Source organism: Piliocolobus tephrosceles, chromosome 9 (assembly GCF_002776525.5).
Source record: "Piliocolobus tephrosceles isolate RC106 chromosome 9, ASM277652v3, whole genome shotgun sequence".
Classification (NCBI taxonomy): Eukaryota; Metazoa; Chordata; class Mammalia; order Primates; family Cercopithecidae; genus Piliocolobus; species Piliocolobus tephrosceles.
The window spans coordinates 114,598,710-114,616,035 of NC_045442.1; the positions used below are offsets into that span (position 1 = coordinate 114,598,710).

General features: G+C 44.0%; 1 protein-coding gene across 1 annotated transcript in view; it reads left to right on the forward strand.

Annotated features, from left to right (window-relative positions):
• Positions 1–17,326, forward strand: part of RSU1 (Ras suppressor protein 1) — a 231,162-nt gene that overhangs the window by 43,962 nt on the left and 169,874 nt on the right. The window contains exons 4-5 of the mRNA XM_023223116.1: positions 7,520–7,640; positions 17,123–17,241. Coding sequence (XP_023078884.1) covers positions 7,520–7,640; positions 17,123–17,241 — 240 coding nt within the window. The remainder of the gene's footprint in view (positions 1–7,519; positions 7,641–17,122; positions 17,242–17,326) is intronic.

Sequence of the window (17,326 nt, forward strand, 5' to 3'; positions counted from 1 at the left end):
CTCCTGAAGATGCTTTGGGAGTTAACACAAGATTCGGGCATTAACTAATTTTTACATCCTCAGAGGAGAAGAAGTTCATGCTTGTCAGCTTTTTAGGAAATTGGTTTGGTTAGGCATACACACTTTCTATAGCTCAGGAACATATATTTTTGCATGTTTGGCTTTATACTCTAAAATCAACCTTATTACTTGCTTATACCTTTTTTCCTCTTATTTTCATGTAACTGATTTTTCACATTGCTGCTGAAAGAGTAGGACCATTGTGTTGCGGTGAGTTAAGGCAGGGGATATTTTTGTTTACTAAAATGACTTAGGCTATAGAATCCTGAGGCGGCTCGTAATAGCATAGACTGAACATGTGCTTTGGAGCACAGGTCCTCAGTAAATACTTGTTGTTTATTAACCAAAAGTACATCACCATTGTTATTTATAAAGCCAATAATATTTGGAGGACGTTGGCCTTTCTTGGGGTAGTTGCTTAGATATTTTGCTATTTTATGTTTACCTTGAGGAACATGTAGAACCTTTTAAATGAGAATTTGCTTTACTGTTTCATAAACTTTATGTTTTTAAATAACCTAGAACTACTGTAATTCACTGCTTTAATAGCTGCTTTGGGGGAAGTCCCATAAAATCTGTGAAGCCAGTTATCATTAGTATACTTTTGAACATCAAACTCTTATGGTCATATGTAATTAGTTCATTATCATCCACCTTGTGTTTTGGGCCAGAAAACAAAGGTAATTAATCACTATAACTGCAAATGACCTTTTTTTTTTTTTTGCATGTAAAGTGCTGAAGTGTAATTATTCCTACGCGAGAATGAGAAGATTCTTCTTTATGTGTAACTATTAAAATGGCATTGAGAACTATGATTTGCTGAAAGAATCGGCATGTATATAATTAGTCTAGACGCCACCTCTGTGCTATGAATGGGCTCATGTTCTCCAGTTATTATGGCTAGAGATTAAAAAGGCTGTGCTTTTACTTTGACCATGGATGCCCCAAATCATATTTCAGCGAGTTTCTGCTAATTTGGTTTTTTTCCTCCCTTGCTTCATTCAGGCCAAAGGGGGGCACTTGTTTTTCGGTATCATATTCATCAAATGCTGGGGCAAGGAAGTTTTTAGTAATTTTTCTAGTAACTTGGTTGTAGTAATGTAATATGCTAAGTTATCTTACAAGCTAATTTTAATATTCTCTACCATCCTCTGTCCTTCTATGCTTTATAAAAAAAAAAGCTGTAGAAATATATGACATTGTGAACATCTGCCCAGGCATTTTCATTTGTTATAACAACAGACAAAAACCTCCCCCCCCTTTTTTTTTTAATAGCAATATGTCAGGTTTTTAGAAGCAGTGCTACTCGGTTTCATTTTGCTGTGACTCATGCCATGTGGTTTATTTGGGGACTCTTTGGCCTCAGGGTGGGTGGCACTTTTGCATCCTGGAAATGGGCACGAGACAGTAATGTTGCCTGCATTGCAGCACAAGGGTGGGCATGCCCCTTTGCCACCTGCCGTCCTGGTCCTGGCTGTCAGCAGTTGCCTCACACGAAGTATCTGCCCTAAGTCCTCCTCTTCTTCCCTTGCTGTAATTCACAGTCCGTCACTGGAGGCAGAGGTTGAGCTATCAGTTTACTTCTTTCAAAGAGGCTGGGTCCCCTGGCTTTCATGCCCTGGGCCAGCCCTAGCTCAGGAATCACCAGCTCTAAAAACATCCTTTGGTGCTTCTGCAAAAACAATTGGGTGTAGTGCAGCCCCCAACTCCCCAGAGGTTTGGTGGAGATGGTGGGTGGAGGTCACCTCCAGATTTCATGCCTGTGGTGCGGATGGAAAGCGCCCTGTGTTCGGAGCAGCTTCTGGCTTCCTGGCAGCCGTGGGTGTGCGTTAGCATGGTGCAGGGTCTAGTGCTGCCCTTCTGGAGCTGAAGAGGACCTGGCTGTCGCTGGTAACCATATGGCTCTAAAGACCAAAGTGTGACCCCCTGACCCTCCCGTGGGCTGCACCCAGGCAGAGCTCCTGTCCTTATGTTTTTGCGTGGCGCCTGCTGCTCCCAGAGTCTGTCGTTCCTTGCAGCTTTGTTTTTTTGCCTCAAGGGCCACAAGATGGTTTTGCTCAAAAAACCCCCATATCAGCTGCACCCTAATCTGTCTGTACCACCCAGCATCCTGCCGTTAGGGCTCAGTGTTTTGAAGCCGAGCAGTAGACCAGGTGACATCTCTTTGTATGACTACCCTTGGTCATGATGAATTTGCCACTGAGTGACTTAATTCCGTGTGCTAGGGAATTCAAGGCTTTTCTCCTCTGGAGAGTTGTGCATCTTAATACTGATCTCACCATAAAATCCTGCGTGAGGAGGCAGAAGTTGACTAGAAGGGGTTTGATGGTGGCATCCACGATGAACGTGTTAGCTACTTAGAGTATCATTTGTTTCACTTGTCATCAATCCCCAGGCTCAAGAGGCATGTTCATTTGGATCAGATTGATGATTATACTCACTGCAGTATCGCATGGGGTAAGGGACGAATGTGTTGGATTGATAATGGTGATGCTGCCAATGAATTGAAAGTTTTCTGAGCCAAAATATGGTTCCCAGACCAGCGACATCGGCATCCCCTGGGAAGCTGTTGGAAATTCAGAGTCTCAGGCTTTACCCCGACCTACTGAATCAGAAACTCCGGGATACCCCTCCATCTGTGTTTTAACAAGCCCTCCGGTGGTTCTGATGTCTCTGTGGTTTGAGACCCACTGCTATCGGGCGGGGCTGTGTAACAGAACGTTCTGCAGTGATGGAAATGGTCAGTATCCCTGCCGTGCAGTAGTGGAGCCACTAGCCACCACATGTGGCTGTCGAGCTCTTGAAATGGTGCTGCTGTGACCAACAGTAGCATTCATCATTTTATTTAATTTTGATTAATCTAAGTTTAAATTCAAACAGCTGCATATAGCTAGTGGCTGTCCATCAGATAGCCCAGACCCAGAACATACCCGGCTAATTATTATTGTGTAAACTCCTAAAATGCTTTAAGTTGTAGTTGTGGAATTATTAATTTTAGATCATAGAGCAGAATCTTCCTTACTCAATTCAACAGAATTGAAACTGCAGTTGTTATAACAGTAGGTGATCTTGATTCTTCCTGTGGAGGGGAGACAGTTTGCGGGCTGCTGGCCGGTTGGGGGAAGCCTATTCTTGAGCTGATTGATTGTTGATTTTGTGAATATGCATCAATGGTGCAGTACCGGGTGGCTCATGCCTGTTGCAGATATAACTGATGGCCGTAGATACATGTCCTTTTAGGAGTAAAGCTGTTGCTCAGAAAGGGGTGTCAGTATTTCACACAGATGGACTTTGGTTTCTCCAGCCTGTCCAGCAAAGTGGAGGTGCTTCCGGCCAAAGAGAAGTGAATGAGCCCTTTGGGCACTTTGGGCTGCTTGTGGAACCTTCCAGAAACTGTGCTGGTGGAGACGGGGGTGCTGAATTGCCAAGTCTGGGCTGGCACATGAGATGGACAAAACTCTTGAATCACCTGTTTAGGAGGTTCAGTTTAGGAGGACCTGAAGGAAAAAAGGTCATGGCGGGTATGTTAGGCGGAACTGCTGCAAAGCCCAGAAGAAACTTTGAGATTAGTCTCTGGGGTGATGTGACCACATCCTTGTCACCTTTCCAAAACATGAGCAGAGGCTCTGGGACGAGAGCGTCCCCAGCAGTCCTGTGACCCTGCGGCTAGAGCGGAATGTGACATTGAGGGGCCAGAGGGATATCTGAGTCCTTTGGGACTGTTTCCCCAAACCTAGCAACTGAAGTCTCAAAATTAAAGCAACCATCTTTGGCTAGGCAGAAAATGATACTCAATTCTCTGTCAGAAGCAAAGTTCTACATGACTACGCTTCCTAATTGAGGGCCCCATTTGTTGAGTTATTTAAAGCCATATCATTGATTTTCATAATCCATCTCCTCTTAGAATCCTAGAATGTTAACACGAGGTGGAAGAGACCTGGGAAATGGTCATAGTCCAGCCTTCTTATTTTACGGAGGCCCAGAGAGGTTATGAGTTGAGTGAGGGCACACACAGCACTGTAGGGTCAGGGACCAGGTTGCTCTTTAGTTCCTTTGGTGTCATAGGTCAGCTGGGGTGATAGATTAGAAGCTGGACAGATTGATGAAAAAGGGTCATTTCAAAGACATAAGAAATACACTGATGCACACTGTTAGGTTTTAAAATGCTTCTTGCTCATACGTCCTATAGATATCTAGAAAATTCCAATAGAATATTTTGGTAAAATATTGCAGTGGTCTTTTTGGAATAGCTAAAATTGTTCCCGCCCCGTATGTATAGGATGTAGTCATGGCACAATTCGTATTGCTAACTGGGTTATTTTTTCTGGAGAGTTTGGTTGCGAGTAGTTTATTTTCCAAGCACTAGGCCTGTTTCAGTTGATTGACTTTGATACTGTGTCTTTTGTAACTTACTTTCTTTAAATAACGTGCCTCTTCTACTTTATCCCCAGAGTATTGAGATGCTGTGTGTGCAAAGTATGGCACTGTGCACCTAATCAGCCTTCTCTAAATACTGGTTCAGAGAGCGAATACCATCCCATCCAGAAGGGTCTGCATGTTAATTTCTTTAGATTTTCACTGTGGCTGGCAGTTAAAAAAATTTCTGTATATTTAAGGAGAATATTAGCTGTGTATTATTTTTTTTCCTCACCTAGCTTGAATGGAGTCTTAAACAAAAAATTCACATGCTCACCAAAAGGCTGGGAGAGGTTTTGTAAATTGAATATGGGGTTATTGTTTGCGTTCACAAAACAAAGCCCTAAATCACATTTAGCATAATTTGTGGTTTTAAATTGGACTGATTTAGCAAGGAGAGTGAAATAATCTCTCATCCTGTCAAAAAGGCGATACCTTTAGACCAGCATTTAATTGCATTGGCAGAATAACTTCGGGAAGACAGCAGTAATTCTGGCTGCATTATTCTTGGTTTGTGGCTAAATTGAGATCCATCATCATCTCCTGGTTTCGCTAACTTTCGTTATTGCTCTTCAAACTAATCAGATGAATGTGCTCTTTGAACTAATCAGATGAAGGCTTAGTGGTAGCTGGAGGGTGGACAGGGGAGGGATGAGGTCTGTGGGCAGCTGTACTGTCTATTCTTCATGATCTCAGGGGAGAAGATGACATCCCAGTGACCCAGAAGGCACAGCCTGGTGATTTTCTTTTCTTCTCTTTTTTTTTTTTTTGACATAGAGTTTCACTGTTGTTGCCCAGGCTAGAGCATAATGGTGTGATCTCAGCTCACTGCAACCTTTGCCTCCCAGGTTCAAGCGATTCTCCTGCCTCATCAGCTTCCCGAGTAGCTGTGACTACAGGCGTGCGACACCATGCCCAGCTAATTTTTTATTTCTTTCTTTCTTTTTTTTTTTTTGTAGAGATGGGGTTTCACTATGTCGGCCAGGCTGGTCTGAAACTCCTGACCTCAGGTGATCCTCCTGCCTCGGCTTCCCAGAGTGCTGGGATTACAGGAGTGAGCTACTGTGCCAGGCCAGTCTTCTCTTCTCTTCTCTAGATACTTTCACTCTTGTCACCTAGGCTGGAGGGTAATGGCATGATCTTGGCTTACTGCAACCTCTGCCTCCCAGGTTCAAGCGATTCTCCTGCCTCAGCTTCCCAAGTAGCTGGGATTACAGGCGTCTGCCACCATGCCCAGCTAATTTTTGTATTTTTAGTAGAGTCGGGGTTTCACCATGTTGGTCAGGCTAGTCTCGAACTCCTGACCTCAGGTAATTCACCCACCTCGGCCTCCTAAAGTGCTGGGTTACAGGTGTGAGCCAGTGCTCCTGGCCCCAGTGATTTTCTTGGTAATTGCTTACACACAGTGAATATCATTCATTTGCACAGAAGTGTTCCATGGACTGTGCACCTAAGAAAGAACGTACATTTGCAGCCACATTGTACAGGTAGGGTTCGCTTGCATTCCTGCAGGTATCCAAGAGGGAGGGTTCTGGAGGAACTTCGAGCTGTCTAGATTACCTGATGAAAACCTGTTCTTTTCTCAACAGCCGCTTCAGGAGCTCACCCAGGGGCTGCTCACTAGACCACCGCTCCCTGCCCATGTGCCCCAGTTCAGCGTAATCTGTATTCTTCACAGTCCGTTCTTCCAGTGAAAGCATCTCTTTTACCTTTCACCAAGCCTTACCTCTAAAAGAATAGCCAGTGATACCTTAGACATTTCAGAAATGAGCAAAGTGCCTGTCCCTCTACTTTTGTTCCCCTGGTAGTTATCAACTGGTCTTCTTGAAATGGCTAACTGCTTAAATATTTCAGATGTACATTTGGCATTTTACACACACCTTTGTGGTGGTTCAAATCACAGGTCCTCCTGGGTCTGAGTTTAGGTCTGACTGCAGGAAGCAGGTTAGTTTCCCGGCCTCCTGGGGCACCCCTGGAGGAAGCAGATGGAATAGGAAGTAAACTGACTGATGAGAGACATCACGCTTTCTTGGGCTGGGCTCCAGGCCCCTGTTCATGTTCTTAGTTACCTGGATAGTCTTGGTATCAGAGTTTATGTGAACCATGGCCAAGCTTATCACCCACAGAAATGTTTGTAGAAAGACTGAATAGCAAATAGGATAGATGAATTACAGTCTATGGAAACTCCTTCTGCTACCAATTTATAGTTTGTGCTTTTGAGATGAAGATGCCTTTGGCTTTTACATTTGTATTTTCAAGTGTATATATGCTGGGGAAGGAGGAACCTTTCAGATCTCTAATGGCTGATTTTCACCTTGGATCTGCATACTAGAATTCATAGCATGCTACTGAGTTGACTTTTTGTATTTCTATATAATACCAGTGTATCGATCTGTTGCTAATCTGATGTAACCTTTGTGTGTGTGTATGTGTGTGTGTGTTATTGATCAAGATACATTACTCCAGAGGCCAAAATCAGAAACTAGGGAGGTCGAATATTTCATCATTTAAAATGGAGCTTATATTGTTATTAATGCAATGTTAAGAGGACAGCCCTTCAGATACTGGGTTATTTAAGCAGCTTCAGTGTACACCACCGCGGAAGGGATTTGGAGGTCGCCATCTTGCTTCTGGTGGCAATGCAAGAAAACTGAAAGAAAAAAAAACAACAACAGTTGCACTTACAAGATCCTATGTGACAACCATAAGTATGTATGCTTCACAGTATTTTTAAAGGCTGTTTATGGTACAGAAATTCTCTTTTGTGCATCTTGGCTCTGTTGCCCCCGTCATTGCCCATGTGAAACACACTATGCCAGGCACTCAGCTAATCAGATACAAGGAAGCGTTTCAGCGGCCACTCAGAAGTGAGCGACTGCTTATGAAAAACCTGTACAAAATAGATAAGACCGGTAGGTGAATTCGACGGTCCTTTTGGAGTTATAATCTTTCTTTGCTTTGAAAGGAAAACAAAACGTGCCGCTGCCATCCCTTTCTAGGAGTTCCGTCCCCAGATTCACCCTGAGCATTTTTGTTTCCATAGCGGTGCCACCCAACATCGCAGAACTGAAGAATTTGGAAGTGCTCAACTTTTTTAATAACCAGATCGAAGAGCTGCCCACACAGATCAGCAGCCTTCAAAAACTCAAACACCTGAACCTCGGGTGAGTCTCAGTGGAGGGGAAGGGCGGAGAGGGAGTGAGTGGAAGGGGTGTGCCGGGTAGGGCCAAGGGAGGTATTATTTTTATATTATTGCACAGAAATGGATCTCTAATTTCTTTTTATGTTTTGGGTCTTAAACAAATTTTATTGTTTTAATATCTCCTTTCAGTGGCATACATCAGTGAGTATTTGAGAGCTAATTGAGAAGCTAATTGTTGGCACAATAAGGACGTTAAATTTTTACTGTATTTTGTGTCCAGTAAAATTTTATCTCAGTTCTGTTGACCAAGAAGGGACTTATTTGCATTGCATGAACTGGCAGACAAATGGTAATATGGTTGATTTTTTTTTTTCTCTCTGTGTTAAATAGGAATAGTTTACAAAGCACCTTTGTGCCATGGAGGGAAGAATATTTTCCCTAATGATGCTTCATTCATTTTTGCAATTCTCTGTAGTGGAGAGGTGAAAATCCTCTGTCTTTGTTGATGCAAAGGTGAAGAGAGGAGTTTTGATTCAGCTGAGGTTGCAGAACCAGGGAGCAGTAAATAATAATAATGATAACCTGTTTTTGTGTATTACTTTGCAGCACTTGACCCTCTCAACATTTGTGAGGTAGGGAGGGCAGGTTTTAGTGCTTTCATTGTACACAGAGGAAGCTAAGCCTTTTCAAAGGGGTTAAGGGCCTGGCTCCTGGTCACCTCTGAGGTTAGTGGCCAAGCTGGGAAGAGAACCCCATGGTTCTGGGTCTAAGTGCTCCTTCAGACTCCATTGATATGGTTTGGGTCTGTGTCCCCACCAAATCTCATGTGGAATTGTAATGCCTGGTGTTGGAGTTGGGGCCTGGTGGGAGGTGATTAGATCATGGGGGCGGGCGGAGCTCTCGTGAATGGGTTAGCACCATCCCCTCTTGGTACTGTCCTTATGATAGTGAGTGAGTTATTGTGAGATCTGGTTGTTTAAAAGTGTGTAGCACCTCCCCCGCCATGCTCTCCTGCTCCTGCCATGTAATATACGTGCTTCTGCGTTGCCTTCCACCATGAGTAAAAGCTCCCTGAGGCTTCCCCACAAGCAGCTGCTGCCACGCTTCCTATACAGCCGGTAGAACCATGAGTCAGTTAAACCTCTTTTTTTGTAAGTTCCCCAGCCTCAGGCATTCCTTTATAGCAATGGGAGAACAGACGAATACATCCGTAGACCCCAACTGGAACCGTGGCATCAGAATTCCATCTTCACTGGCGCAGCTATCAGATGAAACTGACCATTCATGCTTCAGCCTCTGTGCAAAGCCATATATTCATTAAATTGTAGCCACTAAATGCTCTGGTTAAGTTAGTGATTGACGTGGAGTGGCAATAGATGCTGGCCAGGTAGTCGCCAGTTTTTTTTTTTTTTTTTTTTTTTTTGAGACAGAGTCTTGCTGTGTTACCAGGCGGTCTTAGCTCGCTACAACCTCCACCTCCTGGGTTCAAGCGAGTCTCCTGCCTCAGCCTCCCGAGTAGCTGGGACTACAGGCACGTGCCACCATGCCCAGCTGATTTTTGTGTTTTTAGTAGAAATGGGGTTTCACCATATTGGCCAGGATGGTCTCAACCTCTTGACTTTATGATCCACCTGCCTCGGCCTTCCAAAGCTCTGGGATTACAGGCATGAGCCACTGCGTCTAGCCATATTTACCAATTTAATAGGAAGCAGTCACGAAAAAAATCTCATTCATGGAGTGATTTTTAGTTTATTCTTTCCACAAGGAGTTTGGTCAGACACATTATTTTGAAGTTCACTTGGGCTTAGAGACCAACTTTGTAAGATCCATGGGCAGCCTTTATTCTTATGTCTGAGAGAAAGTGAAGTTAAAAGGAGGGAGAAACATCACTTTAGATGAGATGGGGTTTTTTTTTCTCCCTACAAATTTGGAGCCTGTATACCCATCTGGCAAAGCAGAAATGAAACGATTCTCCATTTATATCTTGGTTTTACAGACTATTCTATCCTGATCTTTAATTTGTATGTGAGAAAGAAGCTAAAACTACATATAGATGTATATTCTTCCTGTTAATTTGTTCATTTATTAAATAAATATATGTATATATATGCATTATATATATAAAATCTCAATCACTAGGAACAGTGCTTGGCACATACTGAGAAGTACCTAGTATTAGTTAGCTATTGTTATCATCATAATTGTCTTACTTACTTTTTTTGACTATGTAAGTGACTATTCTATGTAAGGAATCTTGCTAGTATTGGGGAGCCAAGGTGAAGGTCATGGTCCCTGACCTTACCTACTGGGGCAAGGCTGGCTGTAAACAGGAACAGACCAGCGAGGACACTGATGTGCTGGCAACTGTGGGCTGGCAGGGGGAGCAGCAAGACGGGGAGCACTTTAGTACGCAGGTGAGATTCTCAGGACCACGAACACAGCAGGTAGCACGGGAGCCGACACTTGATGCGTGAGAATTTCTCCGACTTAAAAGTTGAAGGAAGGTGTCTCAGATTGAGCGAATGGAATTTTTTTTTTGAGACGGAGTCTCACTCTGTCGCCAAGGCTGGAATGCAGTGACGCGATCTTGGCTCACTGCAGCCTCCGCCTACCAGGTTCAAGCAATTCTCCTGCCTCAGCCTCCCAAGTAGCTGGGACTCCAGCCGCCCGCCACCACGCCCAGCTAAATTTTTTATATTTTTAGTAGAGAGGGGGTTTCGCCGTGTTAGCCAGGATGGTCTTCATCTCCCGACGTCGTGATCCGCCCACCTCGGCCTCCCAAAGTGCTGGGATTACAGGCATGAGCCACCGCGCCCGGCTGAGAATGACATATTTAAACGCTCACAGCACTGCTGGGGCCTGGGAATTGTCATTTTTTGGCGCCGTTAAGTGTAAAGTGTGAGGCAGGCGGCTGTAAGGTCAGAGGTCAGGCTAGACAGGGAATCCTGGATGTTTGCTGTTCAGTGAATGAGGATTTACCAAGTTCCCAACCATGTAGCAGGCATTGTTCTAGCTACTGCTTATCCAGCCCTGATGGCGCTTCCATTACAGTTGGGGAAACCAACTATAAGCAAATAAATGTTTATAATAATGACAGGGAGTCAAAAGTGCTAAGGAAAGGACTCTGTGCTAAATAAACAAGCTCGTCTTGGGCGCGGTGGCTCATGCCTGTAGTCCCAGAACTTTGAGAGACTGAGGCTGGCAGGTCATCTGAGGCCAGGAGTTGGAGAACAGCCTGGTCACATGGTGAAAATTCATCTCTACTAAAAGGACAAAAATTAACTAAGTGTGGTGGCACGTGCCTGTGATCCCAGCTACTCTACCTGGGAGGCTGAGGCAGGAGAATCGTTTGAACCCAGGAGGCAGAGGTTTCAGTGAACTGAGATTGCACCGCTGCACTCCAGCCTAGGCGACAGAGTGAGACTCCATCTCAAAAATAAATACATAAATAAATAAACGAGCTCCAATTTTATACTGACCGTTGAGAAATTTGCATAGCAGAGTAGCAGATAGAAGATATGGTCAGATTTTCGTGTGAAAGATCAGTATGGAGAAGAGGGTGGAGGGAGGTAAACTAGAGGTTAGGAGACCAGTAAGAACACGAGCTTCATGTCCCATGTGAACTAGGACAGTGGCACTGGAGGCAGGGGGGGATTTTATATGAAAAATATACAGGCGGGAATGTTGACAGACAGTAACTGATGGGATGGAATGATACTTATATTTCTGTGCTGGGCGGCTGAAAAATACAATGGATGGAGACAGATTTGGGAATAAAATAATAAGCTCAGATTTTGTTCTTTTTTGACTTTCCTAATAACGTTGTGGTTTGAGGCACCATAGGACAGAGTCGTACACTTTTCTTTTTCTTTCTTTTCTTTTTTTTCTGTTTTGGAGATGGAGTTTTGGTCTTGTTGCCCAGGCTCCAGTGCAATGGCATGATCTTGGCTCATTGCAACCTCCACCTCCTGGGTTCAAACGATTCTTCTGCTTCAGCCTCCCGAGTAGCTGGGATTACAGGCACACCCAACCACGCACAGCTACTTTTGTATTTTTAGTAGAGATGGCGTTTCACCATGTTGATCAGGCTGGTCTCGAACTCCTGACCTCAGGTGATCTGCCCGCCTCGGCCTCCCAAAGTGCTGGGATTACAGGCATGAGCCACCACACCCGGCCCTAAACTTTTCTTTTTCAATGAATGCATCTTAGTTGCCTTCTTGTTCTCTTTGGAGTTGTTTGCATTTTTGGCTGTTGGTGCTGTATTGTTTGTGTAAAGCTTTTTGTATTTCATTACGTAGCTACATAGATGGAGTTGTCAAAGTTTGAACAAAACTCCCAGTTCTTTGAGAAAGGAGCTAAGATGGGTTTCACTAAAGTATATCTCTGTCCTCAAATGGCATGTAGAATTATACTCACACAGTAAGGCAAGTTATAGGGAGGACTCCTTATTCTGAGGAGCCAGGGTGAAAGCATACACACAGGAGAGCACAAAACGGAGCTGGGAAGCCGCTTGTATGTGTGATCTAGAAGGCACTCTCCATCAGAATTTGCTTTCAAAGTTTTTACAGTATTTGAAGTTTATTCTGATGATTGTAACACATGAGAAAATTTTAGGCCGCTTGAATAAATAAAAGAAAGTTTAGTTCTGTTCTAAGTTCGGTTTATTTATTTCATAAGAGTTATTTTCCAAAAAATGTGAAGCCACGTAGGTTCCCACGTAGATGATTATTTCTAGGATAACTTCACTGCAGGCCCACCATGCCCAACTATTCGGGAATAACGTTTGACCTTGTTTGTTGCTAGAGCTTGTCTCATGAACACACAGAAGTTTTTATTAAGTCCCATGTTGGGTATTTATGGATTTGGATTATTTGTTCATTTTTTGAGACAGGGTCTCGCTCTGTCACCCAGGCTGGAGCGCAGTGGCATGATCTCTGCTCACTGTACAACCTACGCCTCCTGGGCTAAAGTGATCCTCCCACCTCAGCCTCCTGAGTAGCTGGGACCACAGGTACGCGCCACCATGCCTGACTAATTTTTGTAGGATTTTTTTTTTTGTATAGATGGATTTTTGCCATGTTGCGCAGGCTGGTCTCGAGCTCCTGAGCTCAAGCAGTCTGCCTGTGTTAGCCTCCCAAAGTGCTGGGATTACAGACGTGAGCCACTGGGCTCAGCATGGTTTTTTTTTTTAAATTTTTATTTGTGATAAGTGTGAGTAGGTCACTGTGGAGGTGAGAAAAATTAGTGCCTTGAGACAAGAAGGTTTTATTGAAGCCAGAGGTGCTCAGGACAACCTGCAGAGAAGAAACTGCTCTGAAAAGGAGGTGTTAGTGCAGACCTTTCCGGGGCTTTAGAAGAAAAGAAAAAAAGATGCTGAATAGCCTGAGACCCCCTGATTTTATAAATTTCTCCATCATATGCAGGCATTTGCCCGCTTCCAACATGCATTTGAAAAATCTTCCCAGGCAAACAAAAGAACTGTTACCACTTGGCATAGCTGAGCCCTGCGAAGCTTTATGTTGAAACACCCGAAGTCACCTCAGATTAAGCAAGTGTGGCACAAATAGAAAACCACACTTGATAGTTGGGACCATCCAAAGTGGAATTTCATGAGGTGAGCTTGCTCGCTTAGGGCTGATTCAAAATTTTCTCTCAAACCTTTCTGAAAAATAATTCTAGCAACAGCTCTCATTCCCTGAGAAGCCATGTGTGAGCCATGGATCGGGTGTTGGGTGCTTCAGATATTTTCTCTCTCATGCTCCCAGTGATCCTGCCCTCAAGGTGTTGCCAGCCTCATTTTATAGTTGAGGAAATTGGGTCTCAGAGAAGCTGAGTAACTTGGTCAAGGTCATGCAGCTAGCAAGTGCCGGAGCCAGACTCCTCACCTCGTTGTCTTCTGCCTTAAAGCTCTGTACTTTTCCTACCCCCACTGTAGCTTCTCATGGAAACCTTGATTGCTAGCAGTGTCAGAGCAGGTCCTGAGCATGGAATTCCTACAGGTGGAAATGTGGATGGATGGAGATGGATGTTAGCACCTGCTGGAGGGAGGGGGGACAGCCAGCATGTTCTGTCTTTCATTCTGCAGAGAGAGATGCCACCAGATCACCATGCACATGGACTGGCGTCCGGAGAGGCGGCCAGAAGTCTCTGCAGTTCCTTGGCCCCCTTTGTAGCTGGGGCTGTTGCTAGCAGCTCTTCTGAAGTTTCAGCATTTGAGTAAGGGCTTCCTTTCTGCCTGCCAGGGTGGTGTGCCTACTACTGTTGCTTATGGCCATCAGCTGCACATGGGACTCTGCTGTGTTCCTTACATGTTGTGGGTATTGGTTTGTCACTCCAAAGAAAAAGGAACCTGAAATTCAGTAGATTCTTGCCACCAGGAGGTGGAGGGGCCCCAGGCTTGCTCTGGGCTGGAGATTGAATGGGAGCTCTCTCTCAGGTGAGATGCCTCTTCCCTCTACACCTGTCTAACCGTGGATTTCCTCTACCTAATTCCGCAGAAGTGTATTTATTTGCAGAGAAAAATGTTAAGAAATCAGCAGTTTTCAAAACGGATAACTTAAAGCAGTGTTTAAAGACAGAAGCAGCTAGTGTGTGCTTCTCTGCCGTCCTCTCTTTGACTTGCAATTCCGCTCAGAATCCTTGCATCGGAGCCCAAGGGTCTGGAGTGGCTTTGGCCTCGGTGAGGTACAGAGTGCGCCCAGACACATGTCACCTTCCTCAGTCACTTCTGAAGTCTTTGCTCCTTACCCTCTCTTAGGCTGCTTTTTCGTCTCAACATAGCATTAATGACAAGTTCTATCTTGCATGTGTTACAAGGTAGTTTTAGTGAACAAGGGAAGTACTTGCCATAATGTGCTTCACAAATTGTGACTTCATGGAGAATGCTCGTCGTTGCTGTCATGGCAGTAGATAGTCGTGGAGGGAGTTTTGCTGGGTGTGGTCCGTCTGGGATGTTTTCTGCCTGAGAGAGGGAATGCACGTTTCCCTTTTGGTTGCCCCCTCTGCTGTCAACTGTTTCTGGTGAGGCCCGCTTGGTAGGGCTGGACCGAGCTGGATCTGTTATGAGAAGTATCGATGGCTAGAATGATTTTTATTGTCACAGTCCCTTCCATCTTTCAATATCTGTCAACTTTTATTAAAGTTTTATTTTAAATTGGTTAAGTATGTTCAAAGGGAACTGCATTAAGAAAAATAAGGGACTTGAAGAAAGGATAAAAGTGTAGAAAAAAATTCCGTTAGACTTCATTGGAGACATGCACACACACAGACACAAATATGCACACCCACACACCACACAACACACATATACCGTGTACACACCCACACACCCACACCACACACATATCACACCACACATACCATGTACACACATGCCACACCACACACACATACTGTGTAAACACCCACACCACACCCATACCACACCACACACACATACCATGTACACACACACCACACCCACACCACACACTGCGTACACACACACCCACACACACCCACACACACACCACCACACCCCATACACACACCGCACCACGCCCATATCCCCCCCACACACCACACCCCTCACACACACCACAAAACACCCAAATACACATACACATAACACTACACACAGTACCACATACATACACCACACACCCCCCACACACACTCACACACAGTTGACCCTTGAGCAGCACATGGGTGGAGGGAGCAACACAGTGACTCATGCAGTCAAAAATCCACACATTACTTTTGACTCCAAAAAATCTTAATTCCCAATAGCCTACAGTTGACCGGAAGCCTTACCAAAAACAGAAATAGCTGATGAACACGTATTTTGTGTGTTGTGTGTATTCTATTCTGCATTCTTACAATAAGCTAGAGAAAAGAAAGTGTTATTAGGAAAGTCATAAGGAAAAGGCAGTGCATTTACTGTGCTTTAAATGGAAGTGGATCATCTTGAAGGTATTCATCCTCTTCCTGCTGAGTGGGCTGAAGAGGAAGAGGAGGGTTGTTCTTGCTGTCTCAGGGGTGGCAGAAGCAGAGGAAAAATATACATGTGTCCTTGGACCCAGGCAGTTCAAACTCGTGTTGCTCAAGGGTCAATTGTATGATTTTAATTTTTCTTAAGTTGTGATAAAATGCACACAAAATGTACTGTCTTTTTAGTAGGCAGTTCAGTGGTGTTAAGCCTATTCACATTGTTGTTCAGCCAATCCCCCGAATTTTCTCATCTTGCAAACCTGAATCCTATGCCCATTAAACACCACCTCTCCATTCCCCTCCCTCCAGCCCCTGGCCATCACCATTCTAATTGAAGATAATTTTCACTGTTAGCAGTTGTAGAACAAAAACATGATTTTTCCCTCCAAAAAGGAATAAATGAAATGAAATCAAGCAAAGTCTGAAAACTACAAAGCTTCGTGTGTATATTTTGAGATATTATCGCTATGTTCATAAGGAAGTTTTTCTTTACAAAGATAGATATTTTGTGCTGGTTTGAGTTTTTGTGTAAAACAGTGGTTAAGTTTCACCGCTGGAGGAATATGACAACTAAGAAATTTGCAAATGTTTCAGGAACCTACAAGCTCTCTGACTGAAATTATGAGTCCAAGTAGGACAACATACCACACCCTCTTACTTATATGTGGAATGTAAAAAAGTAAACCTCATTGAAACGGAATAAAATGGTTACCACAGGCTGGAGGGATTGGGGAATTGCAGAAATGTTAGCCAAAGGACACGAAAGTTTAGTTGGACAGGAGAAGTACATTCAAGAGATGGATCATACATCGTGGTGACTGCAGTTAATAACAATATGTAGTATACTTGCAAATTGCTAAGAGAGTGAATGTGCGTTCTCACCACAAAAGACAAAAAAAAAAAAAAAAACGAAAAAAATGACAAGCATGTGAGCCAGGGCATATGTTAAACAGTGTGATTTAAGCCATTCCACGATGGATTATATATATCAGAAGTATCATGTTGTATACCATAAGTATGTACAATCTTTATTTGTCATTGTAAATATTAAATAAATGCTTTTTTTAATTAAAAAAAAATAGGATGGGCATGGTGGCTCACGCCTATAATCCTAGCATTCTCAGAGGCCAAGGTAAGAGGATTGCTTGAGCTCAGGAGTTTGAGACCAGGGTGAGCAACATGGCAAAACCCCATTTTTGCAAAAAAAAAAAAAAAAAATACAAACACTAGCAGGGCGTGATGGCATGCACCTGTGGTCCCAGTTACTTGGGAGACTGAAGTGGAAGGATCGCTTGAGCCTGGGGAGGTTGAGGCTGCAGTGAGCTGAGATCGTGCCACTGTACTACAACCTGGGCACACCTAGGCAACAGAGCAAGCCCCTGTCCCAAAATAATAAAAAATAAAAATAAAGTAGAAAGTGACTCGAGGATCATGGCACTGTCTTTGACTTTCACCCTGTGAAACCGAGGCGCCCTTGATAGTCTGTATAAACGGGTCTTTGGTGTCATGACATAGATTTTTGTCCTCCTGCAACAGCATGAACAGGCTGAACACTTTGCCACGCGGCTTTGGCTCCCTGCCAGCTCTTGAGGTTCTGGACTTGACTTACAACAACTTGAGCGAAAATTCTCTACCTGGAAACTTCTTCTACCTGAGTAAGAAACTTTCAGTTCTATAAATCTCCTCAACCCTGTACTTTGCGTTCTACGAGGGAAATTTATTTGCCAGGACCCAAACTCC